The 12,444-nt window shown below is 39.0% G+C and overlaps 1 protein-coding gene and 1 non-coding gene across 2 annotated transcripts; one reads left to right on the top strand and one right to left on the bottom strand.

Moving 5' to 3' along the window:
- Positions 1 to 8,341: 8,341 nt before the first annotated feature.
- LOC130949656 (uncharacterized) lies at positions 8,342 to 8,905 on the bottom strand. The gene has a single exon (XM_057878315.1). It carries the CDS (start codon positions 8,903 to 8,905, stop codon positions 8,342 to 8,344), a length of 564 nt encoding a protein of 187 aa, XP_057734298.1.
- A 1,113-nt stretch (positions 8,906 to 10,018) lies between these two features.
- Positions 10,019 to 10,126, top strand: LOC130952759 (small nucleolar RNA R71). The gene has a single exon (XR_009074936.1). It is a non-coding gene; the product is annotated as a small nucleolar RNA R71 (small nucleolar RNA).
- Positions 10,127 to 12,444: the final 2,318 nt, after the last annotated feature.

Below are 12,444 nucleotides of genomic sequence, written 5' to 3' on the forward strand. Positions count from 1 at the left end.
CATGATTTTTCCAAAACCGGTTTTAGTTATATTTGCGTCTGTATAGTTGTATAAATCGTGATTTAGAACTACAAAAGTGAATGAGCAGTATATGTGCTTATGAAAAACGATTTATTACTATAGTGAACCAAGCAAATAGCAAATTGTGGTTTTGTTCCACAATTTAAGTGCCAATGAACAAAAGATCTTATACACGATTTATTCCAACTAGAATTACAAATCAAATCTTGGTTCCGTTCCATAATAAATCGCGATTTTGATATATTTGTGCTTGTAAATTATATTGGCAAAATTGAACTAAGGATGGATAGATCTAATTTCTGTAGTGAAAATTTTACTGTTGATCGAAATATTTGATTTCGAAAAATACCATAGTCAAAATACGAGAAATTTTTATCTCGAGAGATGGAATTTGCATCGAGAACTGTTTTTCAGAAATTGAAAAACAGAAGCTACTCGATGTACTTAGTCGAAGAATAAAGGTTATTTGAAGTTAATTTTTGGCGGTTACCTATGTTGTACAAAAAGAACGGGAACGGTTGCTTGAAAGTTAGCACGTACGAAAGTTATTCTTGAATTTGATTGGTCAAGGACTTCAATAAAAAGATGAAAGATCGATGAAGAAATGGTTGGAACTTTACTTCAGAAAAACACTCAAATACACTCATATCCCAACGACTTTCTAAGTTTGTGTTCGAGTTATTTTTCTGTAGGGTTCCTTCCACATTTTTAATTTCCATTACATTTTTTGTAATTTTTATTTTCCTTGCAAGTTTATCTTTCAGGCAACATTTATCTTTTTTGTTTGATTCTACGTTTTAGTACTTTACTTTCAACTTCAAAAGTCCTTTGATCTAATCAAAAGCATTTTACTGTTTCATTTAAATTCAATGCAATTTATTTCAATTTCAGTCAATTTATTTTCGAATTACTTTGTTTATCTTTCGAAAGATCCTTTGATGCACTTTAGAAAAATGGTACTCACAGAGGAGTAGGTTGTGCTCCTGGACCATTAGATATCAAACCACTTTCTATTTGCTAAAAATCGATAAAACAAATTGGTAGAGGAAGTCTCTAATGCTAATGTTGAATCATTTGCAACTAACAATGTTGTTGTAAGCGTTCAAGCACTGGTGGAGGTAGTCACACGTGCCAAAAGTGGTACAGTGGAGGAGAATATAACGGTTACTAATCCTCTAAGGGAGAATAGTGGACAAAATCAACGTCCACGAATTGTTGTAATGCAACTGTTAGTAACTGTTGGTTGGCCTCCACATGGTCTTCCTCTAGGTTACACCGCAACTGGTTATGTTCTCCCAAGATTTAGAAATTCATCAAATTTTGGTGTTAACCCAGGGCCTCCAGTGTATTCTGAGTTCTCACGAGATTATCAGATGGGTTCTACATTGAATGCTTCTAATTCGATAGCGGCTTTTTGACAACATGTTGATGAAAGTCATCATGATTTAGTTAATTTATTAACTCAACATATGACTACGATTTTAAATCCTATAATGGCGGATCATGAGACGATATTTGAACATCTCGCTAGGCAAGTAGAGCGAATTGCTCAAGTTGTCGATTATGATAAGGGTGGTAGGTAAAATATGGAAGAAAACTATGAGGGTTTTGAAAACTTGCTTAAAAATGAAAATGATGATGAACTTTTGGACAGGGAAAATCCTTGAATAGTTTTTCGTGGCCAAAATGCTGATGATGTGTTAGCTTGATTGCGAGCCAATCAAGATGGTGAACATTATCAAATGATGAGAATTGTGAAGGATGTGCTTAATAGGGTCGGATTTAATGTGAGTTTTATGAATCAACCCTATTTTGTTTATGCTTTTTCTGCAGTTGTTAAAATGGCAGAAGTGCCTTGAGGGATAAAAAATCCTAAAATAATTACAAAATTTGCTGGAGAAGTTGGTGAATCGACTATTGAGCATATTGCTCGATATTTGGTCGAGATAGGCAATTTAGCCAATGATGAGAATATGAAAATGAAGTTCTTTCCTTCTTCGCTAACGAAGAATGCATTTACTTGGTTTTCAAATCTCAGGCCCAATTCGATGGTGACTTGGACACAGTTGGAGAGTGCTTTCCACTCTCAATTTTATTGAGGAGAATTGAACATAACAATTACTGACCTGGTGGCTTTGAAATGTGATAATGGAGAAATAATTGATGATTATATGATTCGTTTAAAAAATGCTTAGAGTCGATGTTATATATCTCTTCCAGAGAGTGAAGTAGTAAAGATCGCAACTATGGGGTTAGGGTTTTATATGCGTCGAAAATTGCTTAACGTTCATATACCTGATTTGGCCCATTTGGCTGAAAGGGTGCGCCAGGTAGAAATTCTCTGAAAGAAAAAAAGAAGTATAAAATTGAGAGAAATTTGAAAAGTAAATCATTTTCTCAAAAGGAGATAGTGCGATATGTTGCAATGGGGTCCTCGAGTGAGGAATCTGATTTTGAAATAGAAGTCGATTTGGCTGAATTAAAGAAAGGGCCACCTTATGTTTGTTCTTTACTTAAGAAAATCTCGAATGTTGATAAATCTAGTGATTCGAAACATAAGAGTGGAAAAAAGTATAGTTTTGATATTTTGAAATTGGATCAAATATTTGATGTATTGGTTAAAGATAAATAGTTAATCTTGCGAGAGGTGATAGGCAAAATTGTGATTCATACTTTTCACAACTCGAACAATTCCTGGCAACGGCTCCAAAAACTTGGTGCACAATACCATGGTTCACACACATTCTTCACAACTTCGCACAACTAACCCGCAAGTACACTGGGTCGTCCAAGTAATAAACCTTACGTAAGTAAGGGTCGATCCCACGGAGATTGTTGGTATGAAGCAAGCTATGGTCATCTTGTAAATCTCAGTCAGGCGGATTCTAATGGTTATAATGGTTTTCGAATATAGAGATAAATAAAGCATAAAATAAAGATAGAGATACTTATGTAATTCATTGGTGGGAATTTCAGATAAGCGCATGAAGATACTGTGTTCCTTTTGAATCTCTGCTTTCCTACTGCTTTCATCCAATCATTCTTACTCCTTTCCATGGCAAGCTGTATGTTGGGGGATCACCGTTGTCAATGGCTACCGTCCGTCCTCTCAGTGAAAATGGTCCAGGTGCGCTGTCACCACACGGCTAATCATCTGTCGGTTCTCGATCATGTAGGACTAGGATTTACTATCCTTTTGCATCTGTCACCATGCCCTACAGTCGTGAGTTTGAAGCTCGTCACAGTCATTCGATCCCTGAATCCTACTTGGAATACCACAGACAAGGTTTAGACTTTCTGGATTCTCAAGAATGCTGCCAATGGATTCTAGCTTATACCACGAAGATTCTGATCAAGGAATCCAAGAGATATTTGTTCAAGCTTATTTGCATGTAGAACAAAAGTGGTTGTCAGGAACGCGTTCATAAGTGAGAATGGTGATGAGCGTCATATAATCATCACATTCATTAGGTTTTTGGGTGCGAATGGATATCTTAGAATAAGAATAAGCGTGAATTGAATAGAAAAATAATAGTACTTTGCATTAATACTCGAGGTACAGCAGAGCTCCACACCTTAATCTATGGTGTGTAAAAACTCTACCGTTGAAAATACATAAGTGATAAAGGTGTTCATTGGTTCCGGCCCCAGAGAGGGAACTAGGATGACCAAGATGTCTAATACAATAATAAAAAGTTCTACTTATACTAAACTAGTTACTAGGTTTACAGAGATAAGTAAATGATGCAGAAATCTACTTCCAGGGCCCACTTTGGTGTGTGCTTGGGCTGAGCTTGAGCTTTACACGTGCATAGGCTTCTCTTGGGGTTAAACGCCAAGTTGTAACGTGTTTTTGATGCATGGAAAATTCGTCTCGTAACAAATTTCCTTCGGCAAGTGTACCGAATTTTCGTCAAGTAAAAACTCACTATAGAGTGAGGTCGAATCCCACAGAGATTGATTGATCAAGAAACTTTAATTAGAGGAATGTTCTAGTTGAGCGAACCAGAATTTGATTTGAGATTTGCAGAACATTAAATTACGGAAAATTAAATAGCAGAAAAAATAAATGCTGGAAATAAAGAGTTGAATGTAAATGGCAGAAAGTAAATTGCAGAATCTTAAATGGGAATGGGGGAAATGCTCATAAAAGTAAATGGCAGAAAGTAAAGAGAATGGGCAAGATCAGAAATGGGGAGTTCATTGGTCTTAGGAGATGTTGCATTCTCCGGATCAAATTCATTTTCATCTCTTCCTCAATCAATGCATTCATTGATCTCCTTGGCAATCTTAAATGATCGAATTCCAATTCCTTGGTAATCCAATCTCTCAGATCTTGATCAATAGCCAATTCCTTGGTCAATTGCTCATGAGAAGAGATGAAGTATGGTCACTGATTATACCACATGCATTCCCAAATCAAGTATTGGTAGGATTATAGTCACATATCCATCCAAACCCAATTTGGTCCAGCATGAGAAAGCATTTCTAGCATGATTTCTTCATTCCTCTTCCAAGGTTCCGAAGAGATCCAAATATGAATAGTTTCTTTTCCAAGATAACTACCCAATTGGATGAAGATTGAAAGCTTTCTAGTAAAATCAAGAGAAAAGATAGAAGAAGAAGAATGAAAACTAATATTGATCCATCAAATTGCAGCAGAGCTCCCCAACCCAATAAAATGGGTTTAGTTTTTCATAGCTTTGGAAAATGAAAACAAAGATGGAGAATACATAATGAAAGTAAAACTAGAAGTTGCAGAGAAAGTAAAATACAAAGAGTAGTTCTATGCCCAAGGCTCCTAAAGTTTCCCAACCCCAATCTAATTCAAAGCTACTCCTATATATACTACTCTTCTGATCTTCTAGTTGGCTCTTCAAGTCTTGGGTATGGGCCTCTGGATCTTGATTTTGAAGCAGTTATCCTCTTCATTGGGCTTAGCTTTGCTTGCAGAGAGAAAAGGTGAAGTAGGCAGAGACTTTGGCTCAGGACGTTAGTGGTGTCAACGTTAAGTGAAAGTGTGGGTTCGAGAACGTTAGTGACAATCACCTTTTTCACTAACGTTCCTAACCCAAATATGATCACGTTGACTTCAATGTTAGTGGCACTAACGTGACCACTAACGTTGCCTCTTGGTCCTTCGCATACGTTATTGGGACTTACCTTTCCCAATAACGTGGTGAGTCACCCCTTCTCCTTACGTTAGAGTCCACGTTAACTAGGTTAACGTGGCTTCTAACGTAGCAATGCCAATTCTTCGAGAACGTTAGTGACACTTACCTTTGTCACTAACGTTCCAATGTGCCCCTACTTCCCACGTTAGAGTCCACGTTAACTAAGTTAACGTGGCTTCTAACGTAGTCATGCTGGCCATCTCCAATGTTAGTGACAAAGGTGAGTGTCACTAAGGTTGGCTCATCATCTCTTTATCCACATTAGCTTCCACGATAACAAAGTTAACGTGGGAGTTAACGTTGCTCATGGTGGCTCTTGGTGGTTCACCCCAACGTTAGTGACAAAGGTAAGTGTCACTAACGTTGGCGATCAATTGCTCTCTCCACGTTAGCTTCCACGTTAACTAAGTTAACGTGGGAGTTAACGTGGCTCATGGAGGCTTGGCCAACGTTAGTGACAAAGGTGAATGTCACTAATGTTGGCTTTTCTTTTGCTCCTTTAACGTTAGAGTCCACGTTAACTAAGTTAACGTGGCAACTAACGTGGCCAATTATGAGCTTGGTCCAACGTTAGTGACAAAGGAGAGTGTCATTAACGTTGGCCTTATTGTCTTCTTCCACGTTAGAGTTCACGTTAACTTAGTTAACGTGACTCTTAACGTGGGCTATGATGGCTTCGAGGGTGTTATTGGCGATTACCTTTCTCACTAACCTTGCAAGCTAGCTCCCATTCCACGTTAGAGGTAACGTTAGTTCAACTAACGTGAATGCTAACGTGGTTCTTCTTTGCTTCCTTTGTCCTGAAATCAAGCAGCAAAGTGCATCAAAGTTCTAATCTAAGTCATGAGACATGCATCATCCAATTTGTCATATAATTCATGCAAAATTTTCATGAAATCATGTAAAGTGCATAATGTTTGTTTGAAACAAGATGTAAGTGAATATCTACCCAAAACTAGCTTATTTTCTAAGAAACTGCATGAAACTATCCTAAAAACAGTAAAGAAAAGGTCAGTGTAACTGGCCAAGATGCCCTGGCATCACAACACCAAACTTAAAGCTTGCTTGTCCCTAAGCAAGTACTGGAACAAGAGAATGATGAATGGAATGCCAAGAGAAATGAGTCATTCTTGTGGAAGTCATGTCCCTGGTTTTATGGTGGTTTCATGCATAGCAACTTAGGTTTATTCCTTCCCTGGCTTTCAGACCTTTATCATGCCCTAGAATACTCACTTGATTGCATCCCAAGAGACTTTTATTCATTGATCCCTTTGTTGTCATTTCAGGGCTTATTTGAGTTCTTAGGCTAAGTGCTCTGTAAGGGGGCAACTCTTTAGAATAAGCTTTCAGCCAACACTCCTGAACCAGTTGGTTCAAGGTGCTAGGTGTGGAAACACCCCTAAGGACTTACTTCCTCAAGTCTCTCCCCCATACATACACACCACAGGCACATGGTTTGTTTATTTTCTTTCCTTGAGGTCTTGGTGTCCAGCACCTCTTTGGGCTACTAAATGTTCTATAACAAAGATTACTTTTGATAGTGGACATTCAGCTGATAATCCTGGGTTAGTTAACCCAAGTTACCAGGTGATAAAGCACCCCTGAGAGCTTAGTAATCCAAGCAGATCCTTAGTACAAGAACACCACAGACACATCCCTCAAGACTCAACCCCTTGGTGCCTAGCCTCTTTTCTTTCTATTTTTCTTTTATTCATCACTTTCCTTCTTCTTTCCCTTTTCTTATTAGGATCTTGTTATTTAGTTAGTCTCATGTCAAAGCATAGGATTCAGGACAGATAGTTGTCTTCCCACCTTGTTGGTGAACCAACTTAGCTAACTTATGATTACACCACAAACTTAGGAACTTACTCCATAATATGAACTCCACTCTGGTCCTTTATAAAATACTCATTCTCTTTTCATTTGATTAAAAAGGACAAGCATACAATTAAGTAAGGAAAAGATGCAGTGACATTCAGACTAGCAAACATAGACCTAAGCTGTGAGAAACTTAAAAACAGAATTTAAAAGGTTCCAACTAATGAGTAACTATTAATCAAAGGTGCATTTGGACTTCCAATTTTAACATTCTCAGTACATGGAATTAAGTAACAATACAATCTTCGGATGATGGTTTCTAGTTGCCCTCCTCTTTGTCATCATCCATAGTCTTTGCTACTTCACTTCCTTGGATGAAGGTGCACCATTTCCTCATAAGGTTCCTGCAAAGTTATTGGAAGTTGCTTATTCCCGAAACACTTGGAAAATAGTTAGCTTGCATGTATGCTTGTGAACTTCTGAACTGAATTTGGTGTATGAACACCAAACTTAGTTCCTTGCCCAGTACAAAAGTTTGCATACATGTAGAGAACCTCATATCATGTTGTTAACAAAACCATTATTAACTAAAGACTAAACTACAGTTAATTGGTTCCCCTGATTGGTTGGAGCTAGCAATGTGTTTTGGGGATGTAGTGTGATTCTAACTAATATCTTTGGTGGAACACCAAACTTAGAATTACACTTTCACTCTTGGATTGTTTTGGTGTGGAACACCAAACTTAGCTCATCGCAATACCGGGGAAACAACTTGTGATCTTTATTGAAATGAAAATGAAAACGAAACTACCTCAGGTTGGGTTGCCTCCCAACAGAGCGCTCTTTTAGCGTCACTAGCTTGACGTTTTTCCTTTATCAGGGAGGTTGATAGTGCTTCAAGTCTTCTCCTTTAGCGGTAGACCTATATCCATTGGTTGTATCAATGATCTCTACATGTTCCAAGGAGAGAACTCTGTTGATGGTGAAGACTTTAGGTAATTGAGATGGTACAGTAGGGAGATCAGGGGGGATGTCTGGGAAGTAAGCTGAGATTACTTTATCCCTGGGGAGAAGTCCTCTGTAGGGATCTTCCTGTTCCTCCACCTCCTTGGTACCTTTTTCTTTGTTCCTTGTGATGTTGTCTTACTCTTTGTGACATCCTCCTCTAAGGACATGTGGTTACTGGTCTCATATGATTCTGGTGGTTTAGGGTCCTCCTGATTTTCTTTGAGCTGTGGCAATTGCTGTTTGCCTTGTTCCTCAATCAAATGGATTCCCATATGTGCTGGTTGTGCTTCAGTGCTTGTTTCTTCCTTTAGTATCTCACATTAATCTTTTCTTGGTTCATAGTTCTCTTGATCTGTTTCTTGTAAGTGTTTGAAAACATTGAAGGTAAGCTGTTCATCATGGATCCTCAGAATTAGCTCCCCTCGCTCCACATTTATGAGTGCTCTGGCTGTAGCTAAGAATGGTCTTCCCAATATGATTGGGTGAGTGTGACTCTCTTCCATGTCCAATATGACAAAGTTTGTTGGGAGGAAGTATTTCCCAACCTTTACCAACACGTTTTCCACCACTCTTATTGCTTGTTTTTGAGTTTTGTCAGCCAGCCTGATGACTACATCTGTGGGCATTATCTCGTTGATCTGCAGCCTCTTCATAAGCGATAAGGGCATTAAGTTGATGCTTGCTCCCAAATCGCAGAGTCTTTTATCAAACATGGTTTCTCCTATGGCACAGGGAATGTAGAAACCCCCTGGGTCCTTTCTTTTTGTAGGCAACTCTGGTTGAATGAGAGCACTGCACTCCTTATTCATCACTATAGTTTGGCCTCCTTTGAATGAGCTTTTCCTGGGAAGCAGCTCCTTCATATACTTGATGTATGCCGGCATTTGTTGGAGGGTCTTGATGAATGGTATGTTTACATGGAGGGATGCAAACAAATCAAGAAACCTTGAGTATATTCTCTTCTCCACAGCACCATTGAGTAATTAAGGGAAGGGTGCATAGAGTCTCAGCAACTCCTGTTGTGAGATTTTGGGTTCTTGGTGATCTTTTTCCTGCTTCTCTGCTGAGGTATCTTCAGGTTGTTTTGACAGCTTGGTTGGCTCGTCCTTGGTCTCCTGACCACTTATAGTGACCATCTTGCAATCTTCCCATCTTACTTTCTTTATTTCTCCTCTCAAATTTTTCTCTGTATCACTTGGGAATCCATCTGTAGGTTTGGGAATGTGCTCAGAGAGATAACCTACTTGAGATTCCAACCTCTTGATGGTGTCTCCCTGGTTCTTAAAGTTGGCTCGCACTTCCTCCTTGAACACCTTGTTGTCTTGAATCTCTTTGCATATACCTTCAAGTAAGTTCTCAATCCTTAAGAGTCTGTCATCAGAAGGTGATGGTGAGTTGAGATTGGAGGGATGAGAATGGTTAGGTTGGCTTTTGTATAGGTATTGAGATGGGTTGTTATGTTAGTGTTGATATGGTCTAGGTGTGGCATGTTGGTGAGCTATGTTGCTGGGATTTGGACGTCTTTGATCTTGGCTTTGATATTGTTGATTTCCCCATCCAAAGTTGGGGTGATTTCTCCATCCAGAGTTGTAAGTTTTGGAGTATGGATCATGGACTTGTCTAGGTGAGTTTCCCACATAGTTTGCTTGCTCCCAGTCACCTTCTTCTCTTATGTTTACTCCTTATTGAGTTGGTGATGAGGTGATGGCTACTGCAACCTGGTTCTCTTCCACCTTCTTGGTAAGATCTGCTAGCTGCTTGGTGATCATCTTGTTTTGGGCTAATAGTGCATCCATGTGGTTCAGCTCCATTACTCCTCTAGTGTTACTTTTTTTAGAGGCATAGAAGTAGTCATTCTCAGCAACTATTTCAATGACATCTATGGCTTCTTCAATGATTTTCTTCTTGTTTAAAGAACCTCCTGATGAATGATCTACAGCCTTCTTTGACTCATAGAAAAGACCTTCATAGAAGATGTGAAGTTGAACCCACTCATTAAACATCTCTGGTGGTCATCTCCTTGTCAAGTCTTTGAATCTCTCCCATGCTTCATAAAGTGTCTCACCATCTTGTTGTCTAAAAGTCTGCACCTCAGTTCTTAGCCTATTGATCCTTTGAGGAGGATAAAATCTTGCTAAAAACTTATTCATCACTTCTTCCCAATTAGTTAAGCTTTCCTTTGGGAAGGATTCAAGCCATTTGGATGCCTTGTCCCTGAGTAAAAAAGGGAACAAGAGTGGCCTATAGACATCCGGGTGGACTCCATTAGACTTCACTGTGTCACAAATCCTCAAGAAGGTGGTCAAGTGTTGATTAGGATCTTCTTGAACACCTCCTCCAAATGAACAATTATTCTGCACAAGGGTGATGAGCTGAGGTTTTAGCTCAAAATTGTTGGCATGTATGGTGGGCTTCTAAATGCTGCTTCCACAGTTTCCTGGATTAGGATTGATATAGGATCCTAAGACCCTCCTTTCATGCCCAGCCCGGTTTGCATGGCCTTCTCTGGCATGATTATGAGCTTCTTCTTCATGATTGTTCTCCAAATTCTCTTCCATGTTGGGTTCAAAGTACTCTTCCTCTTCTTTAGCACCTACTACTCTTTTTCCTCTTGCTTCCCTCCTTAATCTAAGGAAGGTCCTTTCAGGTTCAGAATCAAAGGAAGTTGAAACCCCACTTCTTCTTCCTGTCATACAATCAACACGGCACAAGCAAGGAAATATATGCAGAAACTATTCTTGTTAAAAAAAATGCTGTTAGTGTGAGTGATGCAATATATCAAACAGTTAGTGGGTGAGTAAAAAAAATTGTAAACAACTGGAATAAAAGGGTTAAAGGGATGGGAAGAAAAACAACTGAAACTGAAAGTAAATTGCTCAAAAAGAAATTTAAATCAGCAAAATGAAAAATGCTCAATCTAGTTATCCTCCAACTTAATCATTGTTGATACAAAATCAACCTCCGGCAACGGCGCCATAAACTTGATGCACGGAAAATTCGTCTCGTAACAAATTTCCTTCGGCAAGTGTACCGAATTGTCGTCAAGTAAAAACTCACTATAGAGTGAGGTCGAATCCCACAGAGATTGATTGATCAAGCAACTTTAATTAGAGGAATGTTCTAGTTGAGCGAACCAGAATTTGATTTGAGATTTGCAGAACATTAAATTGCGGAAAATTAAATAGCAGAAAAAATAAATGTTGGAAATAAAGAGCTGAATGTAAATGGAAGAAAGTAAATTGCAGAATCTTAAATGGGAATGGGGGAAATGCTCATAAAAGTAAATGGCAGAAAGTAAAGAGAATGGGCAAGATCAGAAATGGGGAGTTCATTGGGCTTAGGAGATGTTGCATTCTCCGGATCAAATTCATTTTCATCTCTTCCTCAATCAATGCATTCATTGATCTCCTTGGCAATCTTAAATGATCGAATTCCAATTCCTTGGTAATCCAATCTCTCAGATCTTGATCAATAGCCAATTCCTTGGTCAATTGCTCATGAGAAGAGATGAAGTATGGTCACTGATTATACCACATGCATTCCCAAATCAAGTATTGGTAGGATTATAGTCACATATCCATCCAAACCCAATTTGGTCCAGCATGAGAAAGCATTTCTAGCATGATCTCTTCATTCCTCTTCCAAGGTTCCGAAGAGATCCAAATATGAATAGTTTCTTTTCCAAGATAACTACCCAATTGGATGAAGATTGAAAGCTTTCTAGTAAAATCAAGAGAAAAGATAGAAGAAGAAGAATGAAAACTAATATTGATCCATCAAATTGCAGCAGAGCTCCCTAACCCAATGAAATGGGTTTAGTTGTTCATAGCTCTGGAAAATGAAAACAAAGATGGAGAATACATCATGAAAGTAAAACTAGAAGTTGCAGAGAAAGTAAAATACAGAGAGTAGTTCTATGCCCAAGGCTCCTAAAGTTTCCCAACCCCCATCTAATTCAAAGCTACTCCTATATATACTACTATTCTGATCTTCTAGTTGGCTCTTCAAGTCTTGGGTATGGGCCTCTGGATCTTGAGTTTGAAGCAGTTATCCTCTTCATTGGGCTTAGCTTTGCTTGCAGAGAGAAAAGGTGAAGTAGGCAGGGACTTTGGCTCAGGACGTTAGTGGTGTCAACGTTAAGTGAAAGTGTGTGTGTATTCTCTCTATGCTTTCTGAATGGGTGGATTCCTCCATTTATAATCCTTCAATCTGTATTCTCTGGGTTTGGATCTGGGCCAAAAAGGGCCCAGAAATCGCTGAGGACGATTTCTGCAAATTCTGTAGATCGCGCACGTCACGGGGTCGCGCCATCTGGAGTTCTGCTTTTCCACGCGGCTGCGTCAGTCATGCGTCCGCATCAGTTGTGTTTTGCAGGTCACGCGTTTGCCTCATCCATGCGCTTGCGTCGAGTCTCTTTTGCGCG

Source organism: Arachis stenosperma, chromosome 9, assembly GCF_014773155.1.
Source record: "Arachis stenosperma cultivar V10309 chromosome 9, arast.V10309.gnm1.PFL2, whole genome shotgun sequence".
NCBI lineage: Eukaryota > Viridiplantae > Streptophyta > Magnoliopsida > Fabales > Fabaceae > Arachis > Arachis stenosperma.

What these genes read in the sequence shown, in the direction of transcription:
- LOC130949656 (XM_057878315.1), bottom strand. Translation starts at nt 8,905, where the DNA reads ATGCCGGCATACATCAAGTATATGAAGGAGCTGCTTCCCAGGAAAAGC.